Source organism: Moschus berezovskii, chromosome 2, assembly GCF_049115385.1.
Source record: "Moschus berezovskii isolate FMDL1 chromosome 2, NW_MosBer_1.0, whole genome shotgun sequence".
NCBI lineage: Eukaryota > Metazoa > Chordata > Mammalia > Artiodactyla > Moschidae > Moschus > Moschus berezovskii.
Genome location: NC_142461.1, coordinates 63,920,652 through 63,938,790, shown reverse-complemented (window position 1 = coordinate 63,938,790; position 18,139 = coordinate 63,920,652). Strand labels below are relative to the sequence as shown.

General features: G+C 39.5%; 1 protein-coding gene across 5 annotated transcripts in view; it reads right to left on the bottom strand.

Moving 5' to 3' along the window:
• CLASP1 (cytoplasmic linker associated protein 1) overlaps window positions 1-18,139 on the bottom strand; it is a 279,111-nt gene that overhangs the window by 75,953 nt on the left and 185,019 nt on the right. For 4 of the 5 annotated variants that reach the window (XM_055398059.2, XM_055398061.2, XM_055398062.2 and 1 more), the window contains 2 exons: window positions 11,825-11,932; window positions 7,295-7,462 (listed from right to left, as the gene is read on the bottom strand). In XM_055398059.2, coding sequence (XP_055254034.1) covers window positions 7,295-7,462; window positions 11,825-11,932 — 276 coding nt within the window. Of the gene's footprint in view, window positions 1-1,164; window positions 1,273-7,294; window positions 7,463-11,824; window positions 11,933-18,139 lie in introns of all 5 variants that reach the window. The other variant, XM_088828824.1, reaches the window with a different exon arrangement.

Below are 18,139 nucleotides of genomic sequence, written 5' to 3'. Positions count from 1 at the left end.
ATTTGAAAGACATGCCTCATAATTAGAGTCAAGATAACAGACTGTTGAAGTTCACAGCTCCAGATAATAACTTAAGGCCAAGCATGATAAGATGATTTCTGCCTTACCTGCCATGCTTATCATGACAAAAACAGACAACTGCACAGCACTAAATATGCCAAACGACTAGAAACAACTACTGAAGAATACAGAACATTTCTTTTCTGTGAAAATAAGTGCTGACAGTGCAAAGTGAAAAGGTCTATGTCCATTTTGGAGAAAGGCAGAATTATTAAAACTAGATAGAAAAAGTAAATCCATTATCTATAAAGGATACACGTTTCTCTCTTCATCTTGTTTTTCCTGAATACTAGAAATTGTTAAAATACAAATTCTGGCTATAAGAAAAACTGAATGGGGGTGGGTCAGACAGCTCCAACTAGCACCCAACTGGTGATCTGAAGTAAGTACTTATAATGTACCATTGCCACCAAATATTGTGATTTTTTTTGTCCTCGGGTGGCAGTGGGTCATAAATATTAAAGAGCCTGTGGAGCCCAGGAAAAAGGAAAACTTCTTAATAATTAACAGTGAACTTCGAGGTGTGCTATACATACACCTTGTCAGTTTATCCAAAAGCAATTTGTAGATTGCTCTAAAGAAAGTTTTGAAAGGACTCATTCAACAGGAGGACAGCTGATATTCATGCTGCTTTTCTGATTAACGTTCCTACCCTCAAAGTGAACACGTTTACCTTCCTAAATATTATCAAGATTTTACTTTTTGTCCTTCTTTGAAGTGACTCACACATGGACTGATTCCGTGTAAGATGCAAAACAAGGTGTAGAAATTCAACGACTGCGGATACGCCCTGAATTCACTCAAGTCTGAAGCACAGTGATCTCTGGCTCAGCTTCACCTCGCACTGGCAATGACCTCACAGGTGGGCTTACCGAGGACCCAGTGGTCCCAAGTGACAACAGTACAGAGTGAGGTGGTGCTTTTACCCTCTGATAAATAAAAACTGGGAAAGCCAAAACCTGAGCATGCAGAGGGGTACAAGGAAGGGTGGCTCAGGAAGAGGATGGAGAGCAGAGGCTCACGGGACGGTGGTGGAGGGAAAGAGGCCGGCGGTTGGGCCTGGCGGGGTGGGGCGCTCGGGGTGCCCTGCCGGCGGGTACTCACCGAGCGGCGCGAAGCCCCGAGCAGGGCTCGTATCCCGGCTGCTCTCACGGCTGGCATCGCGGCTGCACCCCTGACTCGTGCTGGGTCGAGGGATACGGCTGCTCCGTGCTAGCGTGCAGCATGAGGGGTTTCAGAGAAGGGGAACAAGTTTAATGAAGACAGAGAAACTCACACACGGTCAGTCACATTCCGTTTGCATGATCAGGACATGGCCCATGTCTGGCCCTGCTTGGGCCTCAATGACAACAACAGGAGGGGTGTAGGCAAAACTCAACTTGCTCACTGCCTCACAAAGCTGAGAACTGCAGCAGGAAGGTGAAATAGCACCTAAAGGTGAGAAAGGCAAAGAAAGCTCTCCAAAGAGCAAACTGGTATCAGAAAATACAATGTCAAAAGTCTTCCAGAGATGATCAGCTTTTATGGCTTTAACTTCTCCACAAGAGGATAATAAAAGGCCTCAGTCATTTTCATCTGCAATGGATCCTTAGAAAGATAATTTAATTTGGATTAAAAAATAGAATAAAGGCTCTGGTCACTGAGCTTCATGAACTTACCTAATTAAGAGGGTTCACTGCTCCCAGCCTGGCCATCTTTACAAACAGAAGTCACAAGGACTGACCCAGCTACAGAACCTGCCTACTTCAAACCAGTGTGTAGAGGCTGCAAACATAATTATTAAACCAACAAACATAAAGAATCAGGACCGATAACCTTCATTCAGTGGCCTTGACATTAATTCCTGATTTTTCTATAGGAAGCCAGAAAGATCTGCCTGTCATCCCTCCCCAGGTGCCTCCACTTACCCAGCCTCACACCTAAGTCTATGGCAAGTGGCCTGATAACTTCAATATTCATGCTGAAGATCAGCCAGTGGCCTGAGAAGAACTAATGACCTTCTCATGTCATAGGAGACTGAGAAGACATAATCCTGTGAAGCCTAAGGGCTAATATAACTTGGCCATAAATCTCAGAAAAGATCATGATGCCCTTATTTTTCAACTTACTTTGAGAAAACAGGAATGCAGTACTGGGAGAATACTCAGAAACAACTTTGCAAACTGAAAGCGTGTAGCCACTTACATGATAGCTGATGGGAACGATAAACACTTCCATCTTGAGAGGATCTACTAATTCTGGACTAGACAGAAATGACTTCGTCAGAAATATAAGAAAAAAATAACCCTGATTCACTGATGTGATAACAGCAATGTTTACTACATTACAATGAGCATAGCCTATGACTTCGGAGAAAAGGTAGATTTATGGCCAAACTATAAGAATGTCTTACAAACCAGAATCATAAAACTGCCTGACTTAGAAGAATGTGGAAGTGAAAAGCCAAATCAACTTCCTATTGTGGTCTCTGCTCAGTGCCAGAGGTGAATTAGACCCTAAAGGTACCTAAGTGATGTCCAAAAGCTTGGGTCTGTGCTGGTGAGCAAGGCAAGGTCAAGTGCAGGATGCAAGCTGAGCTGTCAGTTAGAACAGGGCTTCATTTGATACATCAGTCTTCCCTGGTGGCTTAGTCGGTAAAGAGTCTGCCCACAACGCGGGAGACCCAGGTTCAATCCCTGGGTCGGGAAGATCCCCTGGAGAAGGAAATGGCAATCCACTCCGGTATTCTTGCCTGGAGAATTCCATGGACAGAGGAGCCTGGGGGCACAGTCCATGGGGTCACAAAGAGTCGGACATGACTGAGTACTAACACTTTCACTTTCAGGAATTCCTAAACTTGTCTTTATTTTGCTATAGTGATGTGGAAGCACTGGGTTTTCACTCAAAGCAGCACTAACGACTGAATCGGTAATTTCTGATAACATTCTGAACAACTTCTACAATAACAGCCAAGGCAACAGGTGCTAAATGTTTAATTTTGCACCTTAAAAAACTAGGGAGTATCTACTGACCCCGTCAATAAATGACAAGTTGCTTAAAACCTGCAAGACATACTGCTTATCCTTAGGAGACCAATCCCACTTCCAATGCATAAATGCCCCCTCCAGCTCCATGCTAACTCACTGATCCAGCCGCTCAGCCTCTCTGGGCCTCCGCCTCTGCTTAGGAAGGTGAGAGAGAGAAAGATTCCCCACTACTTAAATGAAAAGGGTACCGTGAACGTAATGTAGGTAACTTCTGCACTCCTTGCTGAAAGGCATATGTGAAACTCTAGTCCTATTCCACTGCCTACTCCAACGCAATCAAAAAGTAGTAAGAGCAGTTCTGATAGTTTTTCACATATGTGCATGCTCAATTGATCATTTTCTTCTAGTTTTTGCCTGATCACATCTGAATTTTTACACAGCTCTCACGCCCTTAACACATAAACTACAGCAACGGGTATCTCTGCTCTCTCTGTGGGCTGAGCTTGCTTTGTGAAGACAGTGAAGAGCATGAGAAGAAATAAGCAGACGTGATCTGAACAGCAACCATAATTCTTAACAAGGTTTACTGTTCTAGTGTTTGACCCAGAGAAGGGTCTTTCACCCATTTGTGCTGACTGGCTCCTTTAACATACGGCAATAGCAGTGTGGAAAAAAAGAACGCTGTTTACAATTCTGTTCACGATTTTGCCCCAAGCTTCATTAAAGACACTTAGTGATGAAACCAACAGTTCAAATATCGGATAATTAAACACAAGAGGAAAAAAATTCCACTTGTAAACCACTTCCAAAGACTAATCTACAAGGAGGATTTAAAATAAGTATATAAAAGTTTTTCAGGCTATAATTAATTAGGTGGTCAAAGCTAAAACACAATATTCTGTATTACTCTGTCTTTTCATTGAGTGCCCACACTGAACATTCTACATAAGAATCTGTTATGGCAAAGGGGTGACAGAGGGGGAAGAGACAATAAAAATACATGTGCCGCCTGAACTTTCTAAAAGCACCATTCTCAGGGAGTCTGGAGTCCTGTGCTTACAAGGAATGCTGAGAAGCCTGGAAAAAACCATCTGACTAGTTTTTATTTCTTGAGCGACACTCTACTTTTACAATGTTTCAGGGGAAATCCTGACTCTTGTCTTTCAAGGTAATCTCCTATAAGAACTCCTATCAAAAGCAGAAGTACCAGAAGAATAACAAAAACTAACAAAACTAAAGACATAAAACATCTCTCTAGTCCAGACATTTTCATGTCCTGGTCTTACACACAGTAGTCTAACAGCTAAAGCTGACTGCTAATTTTAATTTTTTTCAAAATATATTTAACCAGGAAGTCTGAGAACACTTTATAAACATATATCCATGTAACATTAGGGGCAGAGGGTCCAATGTTTTATAGACTTTTCAATAGATGAGTTGGACAAAGAAGGGAACCAAAGGCAAACTTCCAAAATGTAACTGCTATAGATATCAGCTATTCATGTGACTTTATCATAAGTAGAATAAAACAATTTACACGTATATTCATCTATCTCATTAGTTTATGAAGTAACAGATGTCAAGAAGGAAAAACATGGCAGGGTTTGCCTCTTAAGTTATCCAACAGGAATTACATTCTATTTTGCTTAAAAAACCTTAAATGCTAAAGTAGAAGAGTTCTGACAACATTTTCATCACAGATAAGAATATTTAGTTAAAAAATATTATTTCAAACAAAAAAGCATAGATGAACCGATATAATTTGCAGACAACCAGAATCAATTCTCAATGCAAATTCCAAGCCTAGTTTAGCTGTGATTAAAACTACTAACTGGTTTGAGGATTACAGAAAATATTCTTAAAAAGCTGTTCCTACTTTTTTTGGAGTATTTAAAGTTGCTATATAATGAATCAAATGTTTATAGACACAAAGCATATACCCCGTATATATTAAACGAGAGAAGAAACATACACTCTATTACAGAAATATGCTAAAATGACACTCTATAAAATGGAATCTTTAAGTAGTAACAGAGGAAGAAGTGGAGATATACTTTACTTATATACATTTTTATAATCTGTGCATATATATTCTCACAATGTGCAAATATTTACATAAAACATCTTCTTTAACCAGAATTGCATGTATGACCTCAAAGCTCCACCCAGAACTAATCCTCTTAATGAGCACCAAGGAAACAACTTTCTTCAAAATAATGTTTCAAGTCAGAACTCTCTGGAAGGCAACAGGCTCCTATTTAGTTCTCTGTGATGGATGATGTTCCAAAGGACTTCTTTTACAGGCTTATGAAATGCTATCTTTTCAACTACTTACAATGCACAGTGCAGAATTCACAGTTAAGACCACAGACTGCCAGGTCCTAGAGTTATGTTAGATAATCAAGGTTGGATTATTTCCAAATTTCAAGAAGGCAGTAAAAATGGCATCTTTAATAAATATAAAGAGTAAAATCTACCCCCAAAAAAAGAATTTTTAAAAGTATGAAACAAATCTGGGTTGTCAAAAAACATTCTATAATCTTAAAAAATTAATTATGGAAAAAGGACAGCTGAAACTTTACACCTAGATTTGAAATCAAATGTATTTCCCAAGCAAAACCAGATCTAAATACACCTATTTTATATTCTAAAATCTGAAATTTAGATATTCCAGTCATGGTATTTTCTCTGGTTGTAGCCCCATTACTAGAGCCAAAAGGCTGTTCAGCTCAAGGACCATGTGATGCAATGCCCATAGAGAGTCAGCATCGCATAGAATTAACAAAACCATAGCTTGATCACATTTCTTATTTGTTTCAGAAATGTGGGTTAAACCAAATCCTATTGATGCTACTTCATAAATAACTGTTCCTGCCTTCCTGAAGCTCAGGCAGCCCTCAAGGACATTTGTGAGCTGGACCCTACCAGTTGACCCAACCTGTCAAACTTCCTCAGATATCGTCAGAGGAACCACCAGAGGTCCCAAGGTACACTATGCTCCCTCGTGTCTGACTGCTTCTGCACAGGCTCCTCTCTACCTGAGGATACCATTCTTCTCATCTCCCGCCCTACCTATCGCCACCTTATAACTCATCGAAACACGACTTTCTCTGGGAAACCTACCTTGGAAGGAAATCTGGGAGGAGTGGGGCAGACAAGTGCCCTAGGACATTCCTCTTCTATGGCCCAGAGCACCCGCCAGAATATGTCAAACTGTCTCACATTTTTGCCTCTAAGACCACAAGCTCTTAAAAGTCACAAGTTGAATCTATTGCATTTCTCTTCTAATTAAAAGGTCTCACAGTGTTCCCAAAACATCACGGTAAACATTCATGTAAAAGTTGCTGATGAGATAAACGAATAAAGGAGACAGATAAACCAACAGGACTAAAGAATACAGTGCTCTGATTTCACATTGGTTGGTTTTCACTCAGAAAGGCAGTGAAAATATGAGTCTGAACACAGATTTTTCACAGAATGTTACAAAAGACTTCTAACTTTTTTGTTAAGAAGGTAGCACACAAGTTAGATGTTAATAGAGTAAGAGGCTGTTAAGCTGCTGAGAGTCATTCATATACACACTATTCTACACACTACTACAAAGAAACTAAATACTACAACACAAAATAGTTTTCCTTTTTTTTGATGTTTATGTTTGAACAATATTATGGCAAAAGTAACTACACATATTCTTTGATGGTAAGTTTCACTAGTTAGGTTGGAGAAGATCAAAATCAAAATAAATGTGCACCCTGCATGCGAGCATGTTCAGTCACTTCAGTTGTGTTCAATTCCCTGCAACCCAATGGACTATAGCCTGCCAGGCTCCTCTGTCCATGGGATTCTCCAGGCAAGGATACTGGAGTGGGTTGCCGTGCCCTCCTCCAGAGACGGACCCTACAAATTGCTTTTGAAAATTGACATAGGTTAATGGCTACTCAGTGCTATTCAGTGAAAGCAGCAGCAGCACTGCTCCTAACTGGGAAGAAAAAATCCTGCCCATTCTCCCAATGTGAAGATTTTACAAAATGATTCTCAAACATAAAAGCCTACAACGGTGTGGTTCTTCCCCATGACTTTGAAGGTAAACCCCACGCATTTTTTAGTCATAAATAAAAACTAAACATGCTACAATCTGTAAAAAGCACACACTGAAATGTCTTTTTAACACATGCAAAATGACATCCTCAGTTCAAAAATAGCTATTTCCTACAGGAAACTTACGACCAGGTTGGGAATGGTGTTTCAAGACCTTTGAGAATTCTTACCTAATCCTATGCGGTTTGGACTTGTTTCTCGACTACATCCCTGACTCCTGGGAATCTTGCTTCGTTTTTCTGAAGAGGGTGTAACAGGTGGGCCTCTTGAGGAACCCCCAGCAAGGCCACTATAACCACTTCCCAACAATTTCCCTGGGGAACTGGATCGGCTGCCAGCTAAAAGTGAACCAAAACAAAATTGAATAATGAACGTAAATCAAGAAATAAGTTAAAGTAATTTCAGAAGTCACTTTATACAGTAGTTTCGATCAAATACCAAGAGAACTTTGTGTAAAAATAGTTTTCTAGTTGATAATATCACTAATATTTTTTAAAAATAAAGGAGCATAAAAGAAGATCAAATTATCATAAATATTTACATAGAAGAACGTATGATGGAATTCTACAAAAACGACTGCCAAATTTCTGATTCAAAAGAACAAGCTCAGGTTCAGAACAAAAAGTCTCTCTATTCTATAACAAATTTCTACCAATAATCACAAAGGTGTTTTATTAAATAATTGTTTTGCTTCCCAAAGGAGTGGATATGTTAAAAACGGCTGAAAGAATAGAAATATAACAAAAATTTCTTAAACATTAATGAAGGAAAATGGATCTAAGACTCCATTAATGTAAAAAATGGAAAAGGGGGCAGGAATATGGTAAACAAAAATCACAAAATAAAATGGTAGTAATAATTTCAAACATATCAGTAATCATAATAAATATGACCCAATTAATCTATTAAAAGACAGAGATTCCTGGGTTGGTTTTAAAAAACTGAAATGAAATTCAACTGCACGTTGCTTATAAGAGACAACATACATAAAACAAAACAACAAAATAGAATAAACCACTAAACTTAAAAAAGAAAATAATTATCCTTAAAGATATAATAATCATGAAACTTTATGCTACAAGTAACATAGCCCTGAGATATAAAATGATAAAAATAGAGAGAAATTGAAAAGACCATAATTATTTACATACCTCTCAGAAAGACTAATGCCAATAAAAGATTAACATACTAGTCATAAAATGACAGAGCAGTCAAAACCATATAGATATGCATAAACATACCTCTCCATACACACAAACGTACAGTCCAACAAACAGATGTACATTCTCTTGTACATTTCCATAAAAACTATGTATTAAGCCTCAAAGGAAGGCTCAAAAACCCTACAGAGGTATAAATTATGCAGAATACATTCTGTGAGGTGTATGCAGTAAAATGAGAAATCGAAAACATAACATGGGGAAGGGGGCAGCAGGAGGGATAAACTTGGAGCGATTGGGATTGACTGACACCCACTACTATATATAAAATAGATAACTAATTTAGGACCTACTATACAGCACAGGGAACTCTACTCAGTACTCTGTAACGACCTATATGAGAAAAGATTCTAAAAAAAAAGTGGATATACGCATACATATAACAGATTCCCTTTTCTGTACATCTGAAACTAACACAATGTTGTAAATCAACTATGCTCCAATAAAAGTTAAAAAACAAAAACAAAAACCCATAATATATAGGTAGCAATTTTTATAAATGGCTAAGTGACTAGATACTTTTACAACCATTTCTTGTAAAACAAAATTCTTTCTTAAAGCAAGCAGCGAATCTTTAAGGCTCAGACCAACATACCCAAATGGCAGTCATTAACTTAGGTAGATCACCCCCTTAAGGGCAGAAGGCAACAAAATTCACAGATATCAAGCACACATTATTATGCAGAAGAATAAAATGATCCAGAGAGTAAAAACCTTTGGAATAAAACTTACCTGGAAATTACACACACACGCCCCTCCATAATTCAAATGAACCACCAAGATGACCACTTACAAAAATTAGTACTTTTTAACAACTTAACTACATTTAAGTGAAATTCATTATACAAATTATCAATACACATTATCACGAAGAACCTATTTTAGGACCTATTAATTTTGCCCATAAAATTTGAGCACACAAAGTATTAGGCTGTATAAAAGGAGACAAGAAATCCATTTCAAACTCTAGAATTTGAACATACAGAAAAAATGGAGAAAGATTAAGCTCATAATAAAGACAGAAATTAATATTGTGCGAGGCACATGGGGTGAGGGAAAATGCAAAAAACAAACACAAAAACAGCAAGAAGAGAAATGTCTTACCACCAGCAGGATTAGCAGATCTGGATCCTGGGTTATGAGAGCAGACCAAAGGACAGGCAAAAAGTGGATTAAAAGACAATAACACAATACACAAGTCAGCATGCAACATAGCACAAACAGGTCTGTTTACAAACACATTAGCAAAAGCTGTGTTTCCCAGGGCTCGTTCCTCCCAGTCTACTTCTGTACTTGTTTTTATTCTGTACACATCAGACTGTATTAGCATTCATTTTGTATTTGTCCATGAAACATGAAAACACTTATGAACCTACCCTGCGCCAGGCACAGTGCAGGCGGACGAGGCACAGTGCAGGCGGACGAGATACAGGGAAGACTGAGGTAGTGCCGGGCCCCTTGGGGGGCACCTGCTCTCTAGCTCTGAGCCCTGGCAGAAGTGACGGCATCTTTTTTTATCTTGGCCGCCGTGCGCGGCATGCAGGATGTTAGTTCCCTGAACATGGCCCCTGCAGTGGAAGTATGGAGTCTCAACCACTGGACCACCAGGGGAGTTCCGGAAAGTGACTTACCATCTATGTTCTCTACCACTGTACACGATGCTCACCACAGGAAGGGCTCCATAAACATCAACACAGTGAAAGAAACTGCTACTAATCCGTTTCATCTTAACAATGTCTAATGCCAAATTCCTCAATATTTAAATATTAATCCTCACACAGTTAAATCCTCAGCTATTTAAAATATGCCGTTGTCCTAAATCTAGTATTAATGAAATCTACTTACTCTTAAACCTGAACTATGAATGCTAGTATATCTACATTTGTAAAATACACAGATGTGTTCGTATTTACCTCCTATTAAAATAATTTTTAAAAAATATCTGATTTATATACATAAGTTTAAGGTCCAGGCTTGATCATTTGCTGGTTTTGTCTCTTTCCTGTGAGTAGAATTTGGGGAATAAAATAAAACTGAAGAGTTAAAATGGGTCCCCAATGCAAGGTGCAACATTTTTATAACACTGAAAAATTAAAGCTCTATCATCTCCCACTATAGAAGGGACTTTATTTTTGCCACCTCTTAAGCAGAAGACCCAGCGAGAGGCAGGAACCCTGCAGAGACCAATGCCAATGAACAGCAGAAATTAAAACACACTGTTCAACTCTTTCCATGAAAGAAAATAAACTTGTGCAGCTAAAGGGTTGAGACATTTTTTAAATTCAACTGAATTCAAACATATTGACCTATTCTCTGAGTCCTGAACATTTTTAATCAAGAAAAATTTCCTTGTGATAAGCTGTGAGTCCTGTGACCTGAGTATTATATCTATCTGTGACTCCAGGCATCACCAGAGTTCAAGAGAACAACCAGAGCCAGGATATTACTCCCTAAGCAGAAGTTTCTGGACTACACCTGCACAACTTATGTTGTATTGCATGGTGTAAGACACTAAAAGCATGGGCTTCTGTATCAGACAAGCCTGGGTTGTGTAGCCTCCCAATAATGTGACTGACTTTGCACTTTCTTTTCAGAAAGAAAACAAAAGCTTGCTTCAACATGAGGACTCTTAATTATCAAAGGGACCTGAGAAAGTACCTAAATTCAGGAGGAGTTGAGAAAGAACTTCTAAGCATCTATGAGAGGAACTAAGGATTGGTTGCTGACTAGCCACTCTCTACACAAGGCAGGCAGACACCATCAGCTGATAAGCGCAGCGCTGAGGGAAGCGCAGCCTTCCTCGGACATGGCTGCCCTGCCCAGGAGGACCCTGACACCCGCCCCCACTCCATGTGCACAGACAGGGAAGCCTGGGGCCAGGAAGTGAGACACCAGGACTGGATCCTGGATGAGGATACGCTCATCCCATGCATGGGTGTTCTCACGGGTGACGCTAAGAATCAAGTGGCTTGACATATACAGAGAAGCGATAATGGAAGCGAGGGCAGCTGAGCAAAAGCAAGAGCCCACACTGGCAGGAAGAGAGGAGCAGGGAGACGTGTTAGCACAGCGGGCTAGGGGGAGCTCTGAATGGATTTACTTCTTGCCACTGGAAAGAGACCTCAGCGTGAGCAGTCACCTCCTGGGTGCTGTTCTTAAATTACATCAGGAGTCCTCATCAACAGCAAAACGGGTCATAGCCCAGACACATTTCAACTTGAAAGGCTTGAGGGGAAGAAGAGAAACTACATTTCACTGCTTCCAAAATTTAAACAGAATGTAAGTTGCTTGGAAAGGAGCCACAGGTAGGTACTGGAATACTCCATTCTGTAAACTTATGCAACAAACGTAAAGATCATTCAGTGTCTTAGAGTCACGAAAATGTGTTTTTCCTCTAAAGTCAATAAAAATAATACAAATTTCCAACTGCAGAAGTTGGATAAAACTAAGATAACAGACAGCATAAAATATACTTCTTACGCTGGGACTGTGAGACCACTTTGGCGCGGCTACGGCCCCGACTGTCGGAAGGTGTAGAGGCGACATTGGTGGCACTCCCGGAGCTCTGCCGTCGCGTGCGGATCCGACCTGGAGGACACAGCAAATGCAGTGCTTTCGTAATGTTTCCAGTAAGTGCAACCCACTCAGAAAAGCACCGACTGCAAACAAGGGGCATGGGCTGAGTCACCTCCAGGGGAGCAGGTCTCCCCATGTGTGGTCTTGACACGCACACATGCACTGGTCGGTATACACAAATTCTACATGTCAGAAACTCCCCAGAGGTACTCATGCACCTATGAGGTGCTTTTGTTTCAACTATTTCAGCATATTCTATTTTCAGATGAGGTGACAGTCACATGAATAATTTTTCCACAATTTTTTAAAATTAAATTATCTCTCCTGTTCATTGTCTACATAATCTGTCGTATTTTCAAAAGCAGAAAAGAATATTAGCTGTCATCTTCATAAAAATACTATGGGGGAAAAAAGAGTATAAGCAAAACAAAATAAACAAACCAAAAAATCTCCTTAACCAGGCAATCAACTTAAAAATTACAGCACCTTGGAGAATACTGTCTTGATAAATAGCATTAAACTTCTATTTTAAAGCATGTATGCCAGCAAGTTTCTAGGTTACAAAAAATGAAGTTTATTAAAAGTACCTAGAGAAATTAAGAGTACCTAGAGAAATTACCTAAAAATAATGTAATGTCATAAGCATTTATGAAAAAAATTTGACATTGTATTTAAAGCAATGTGTTAACACCAATTATTAAAGCATGAAACAATATAAAAATGAATTCATAAGCAATCAATCATTGATGCTAAGAGTAGAATGATTAAAAATTAATTTTTAAATTAAGGGTTTCTTTGTTTTCAAAGGGACACAAAATGCTCAACTTCCATAATTCAATCAGAATAGCAAACTGACCGGGAAAACACAAAACAGTCTGAACTCCCACTGACTTCTTATGCTGTTCAAAAGCACATCTACCGCATCAACTGAGAAAACCTGCAGAAAGGCAACACAGGAAAACAAATCTGAAAGCTTGAAAAAGGGTCAAGAGATGAAGGTAAGGAGCAATAAAAGAAAGCATGGCACTTAATTTAAAAAAAAAAAAGAAGAAGAAAGCGAGAAAGAATCAATGACTTTTAAGAGGAATTGAATGAAAGACCTAAAAATTCTAGAACCTATATTAAAATTAGTATAGATATGTCTGGTAGAGAAAGTAAAGTCCGATGTTGTAAAGAACAATACTGCGTAGGAACCTAGAATGCCAGGTCTATGAATCAAGGCAAATTGGACATAGATAAGCAGGAGATGGCAGGAGTGAACATCAACATCTTTACGAATCAATGAACTAAAATGGATAGGAATGGGCGAGTTTAACTCTGATGACCATTACATCTACTACCGTGGCAAGAATCCCTTAAAAGAAAGAGAGTAGCCCTCATAGCCAACAAAAAAGATCAAAATGCAGTACTTGGGTGCAGACTCAAGAACGACGGAATGATGTCATTTTGTTTCCAAGGAAATCCATTCAACGTCACAGTAATACAAGTCTATGCCCCAACCACTAATTCCAAAGAAGCTGAATGGTTCTATGAAGAGCTACAGACCTCCTAGAATTAACACCCCAAAAAGACGTTCTTTTCATTATAGTGGACTGGAATAGAAAAGTAGGAAGTTCAGAGATACCTGAAATAACAGGCAAGTCTGGCCTTGGAGTACAAAACGAAGCAGGTCAAAGGCTAACGAGTTTTGCCAACGCACTGGTCATAGTGAACACCCTCTTCCAACAACACGAGATGACTCTACACATGGATATCACCAGACGGTCAATACAGAAATCAGATTGATTACATTCTTTGCAGTTGAGTATGGAGAAGCTCTCTCTGCACAGTCAGCAGAAACAAGACCTGGAGCTGACTGTGCCTCAGATCATGAGCTCCTTATTGCAAACTTCAGGCTTAAACCGAAGAAAGTAGGAAAAACCACTAGACCATTCAGGTATGACCTAAATCAAATTCCTTATGATTATACAGTGGGAGTGACAAATAGATTCAAAGAATTAGATCTGAAAGAGTGCCTGAAATGGACAGACATTTATAACACTGTTCAGGAGGGGGTGACCAAAACCATCCCAAAGAAAAAGACATGCAAGAAGGCAAAATGGTTGTCTGACAAGGCCTTACACATAGCTGAGAAAAGAAGAGGAATGAAAAGCAAAGGAGTAAGGAGAAGATATCCCCTGGAGAAGGGAATGGCAACCCATTCCAGCATTCTTGCCTGGAGAATTCCATGGACAGAGGAGCACGGTGGACTACAGTCCATGGGGTCGAGAGAGTTGGACATGACTGAGCGACTAACGCAAGGGGAGGATATATCCAACTGAATGCAGAATTCCAGAGAACAGCAAGGAGAGGTAAGAACGCCTTCTTAACTAACAATGCAAAGAAACAGAGGAAAATAACAGAATCAGGAAGACTGGAGATCTCTTTAAGAAAATTAGAGATACAAAGGGAACATTTCATGCAAAGACAGGTACAATAAACGACAGAAACAGAAGTAAAAGAGATTAAGAAGAGGGAGGTGGGAGGAATACACAGAAGAACTGTACAAAAAAGCTCTTAATAACCTGGATAACCATGATGGTGTGGTCACTCACCTAGAGCCAGACATCCTGCAATGTGAAGTAGGCCTTAGGAAGCATTACTAGGAACAAAGCTAGTGGAGGTGATGGAATTCCAGTTGAGCTATTTCAAATCCTACAAGATGATGATGTTAAAGTGCTGCACTCAACATGCCAGCAAATTTGGAAAACTCAGCAATGTCCGCAGGACTTGGAAGAGGTCAGTTTTCATTCCAATCCCAAAGAAAGGCAATGCCAAACAATGTTCAAACTACTGTATAACTGCACTCATTTCACATGTTAGCAAGGTAAAGCTCAAAATTTTCAAGTTAGGCTTCAACAGTATGTTAACTGAAGAATTCCAGATGTTCAAGTTGGTTTTAGAAAAGGCAGAGGAACCACATATCAAATTGCCAACATCCATTGTATTATAGAAAAAGCAAGGGAATTCTAGAAAAATATCTACTTCTGCTTTATTGACTACATGAAAGCCTTTCACTGTTTAGATCACAACAAACTGTGGAAAATTCTTAAAGAGATGAGACTATCAGACCACTTTACCTGACTTCTGAGAAACCTGTATGCAGGTCAAGAGGCAATAGTTAGAACCAGACATGGAACAACGGACTGGTTTCAAATTGGGAAAGGAGTACATCAAGGCTGTATATTATCAACCTGCTCATTTAATTTATATGCAGAGTACATCATGCAAAATGCTGGGCTGGATGAAGCTCAAGATGTAATCAAGATTGCTGGGAGAAATATCAATAACCTCAGATATGCAAACGGTACCACTCTAATGGCAAAAAGCAAAGAGGAACTAAAAAGCCTCTTGATGAGGCTGAAAAGAGGAGAGAGAAAAAGCTGGCTTAAAACCCAACTCAAAACACAAAGACCATGGTATCTGGTCCCATCGCTTCATGGAAGAAAGATGGGGAAGAAGTGGAGGAAGGTGGCATATTTTATTTTCCTGGGCTCCAGACTCACTGTGGACATTGACTGCAGGCAGCCATGAAATTAAAACATGCTTGCTCCTTGGAAGAAAAGCTGCGACAAACCTTGACAGTGTATTAAAAAGCAGAGATTATCACTTTGCCAAAGGTCTGTATAGTCAAAGCTATGGTTTTTTCAGTAGTCATGTACGGATATGAGATTTAATCCATAAAGGGTGAGTGCCTAAGAACTGATGCCTTTCAAACTGTGGTGCTGGAGAAGACTCTTGAGAGTCCCTTGGATAGCAAGGAGATCAAACAGTCAACCCTAAAGGAAATCAACCCTGAATATTCAATAGAAAGACTGATGCTGAAGCTGAAGCTCCAATACTTTGGCCACCTGATGCAAAGAGCCGACTAACTGGAAAAGACCCAAAAGATTGAAGGCAGGAGGAGAGGCAACTGACAGACAAGGAGATGGTTGGACATCAACTGACTCAATGGACATGAGTCTGAGAAAATTCTGGGAGACAATGAAGGACAGGGACACCTGGCATGCTGCAGTCCATGGGGCTGCAAAGAGTCAGACACGAGTTAGCGACTGAACAACAACATGTCACTATGAACCACATAAATGTGAACTCAAAATCCTCTCACCAGCACACAAACTAACTATCCCTACTTTACAGATAAGGAAACAGAGAAGCATGCGGATTAATTCCTTTACCCAATGGTTTAGATTCCCATGCCTGGATGTCTGGCATCCATTCCTTAGGAGAGTTAGTCTCCTAAAGAAGTCACCAAGCCATATCCAGGCAGTCACTACAGCAAACTGAAGATGAAAAACAGCTGAATTTACTTTTTTGTTTAAATTTTTATAAAATACTTAGACCACAAAAAAATTTTTAAATGAGCATCCACACCCATTCAGTTAAGAAAATAAAAATCTTCTGTATCCTTCGCCTCAACCTGCAACATTTTTGGTAACATGAGCTGAAACCCAGTGTTCATCATTCCCTTACATTTATATTTTTAATATACATGGTTGTATAACTAAGAAATAGATGGCATTATTTTATATACTTTAAATGTAACTTTATCATAGGGTACATATTTTTCCAAAACTGATGGTTTGGCTCAACATTGTGAGGTCACTTATGGAAGTGGTTTTTCTTCCAATTAAAGGGGAGATCCATTTCACTTTTTCCATATGGCTATGCAACCCCTTTGTTACTAATGTAAAAAGCCACCTATGTCACTTATGAAGCACTTGTATACACATATGGCTCTGTTTCTCCACTGTTGAGTCTGCCCCATTAGTCCAGGTGTCCATTCTGTGCAATGGATACTGCTGTCAGCAGCTTTTCAAAACCACCTTCTAAACTGGTTGGGCAAATCAAGCCCTTTTCCCTACAGCCTTTGCTCTCCTGCATATATATGCATGTGAACATGCAATAAACAGACGTGGTGAAAATCTGACTAGAATTGTGGAACCCGGGATTAATTTTGGGGGGAAAAGACAGCTTTATGATATCAATCTTTCCATTCATTCCTGTTTTCTATCACTTTCTTCAGTGTTTTTCTATAAAGCTTTACCCAATTTTGCAGACTTCTTCAAAGGTGCCTTATTTTTATTATACAGAGTATAGTTAATAAAATTATATTTCCTAACTTGTTCACAAACAAGAATGCAACCACTGTATTTTGATCTTAACTCTAGGAATCCTGCCCACCTACAGGTGGGCCCACATGCTGCAAACCCATGTTGTTCAAGGGTCAAGGGTGATTGATTATAAACTCTCTCACAAATGGCAAAACAGATAATATCAATGTTTTCTTCTTCCAAATCCTCCAAGTCACTGAACATAACATACTGAAAGATGACCTGGAAGTAAACTTCTGTTCAAAAGTTGAGCTTTGAGTTCTTCACAAAAACCATTTTTCTGATTAGTCGTAAATGTCAGAATAGCTACTTCATGTGTGCGATAAGGAACCTCCAGAGAATATTTATTTTTCTTAATCACTATAACAAGGGAGTCACCAGGCTTCAAATGTATTGTCTGAATTTTGAATTCAGAACTTCCAACTATCGATTTAATTTCTGCGTCCTGATGCAAGTATCTAGTGCTTGTCTAAGAGCTACTGTAACAGTAATATAGTCAACGCACATAATAACATGTTCAAAAGGCTCAAAATGATCCTAAAAATTCAGACAGGAAACTCTTGACAAGATGCTAAGTGATGTTTTCTGTGTATGGAGCTTTTCTAAGCAGCCGACTAAATTTCACAGCTGAAACAGAGAAATGATAGTTGAAAGGGTTCCCAAGGACTCTATTTTCCATCTCATCATCACACAAGGCTGGAGGCTCTGACCGGCCAGCGCTGTGACAGCCTGGATGGCCCTGGGACCAAGGCCGAGGCACATGGAATTCTGGCTAATTCTGAATTCTGTATGATTAAGGGCCCACAGATCATCCTCCACTTTCCTACCAGAAGGAGAACCAGAAAGAGACTTCTTATCCTCAGCTTCCAGCACAATAACTGAGCAAGCAACCCTCTGACCTTACCCTGAATAGGTAAAAGAAAACTAAAGACATGTATATTATCATATGTGAAATGAATCACCAATCCAGGTTCAATGCATGATACAGGATGCTTGGGGCTGGTGCACGGGGATGACCTGGAGGGAGGATATAGGGAAGAGGGAGGTGGGAGGGGGGTTCAAGAGG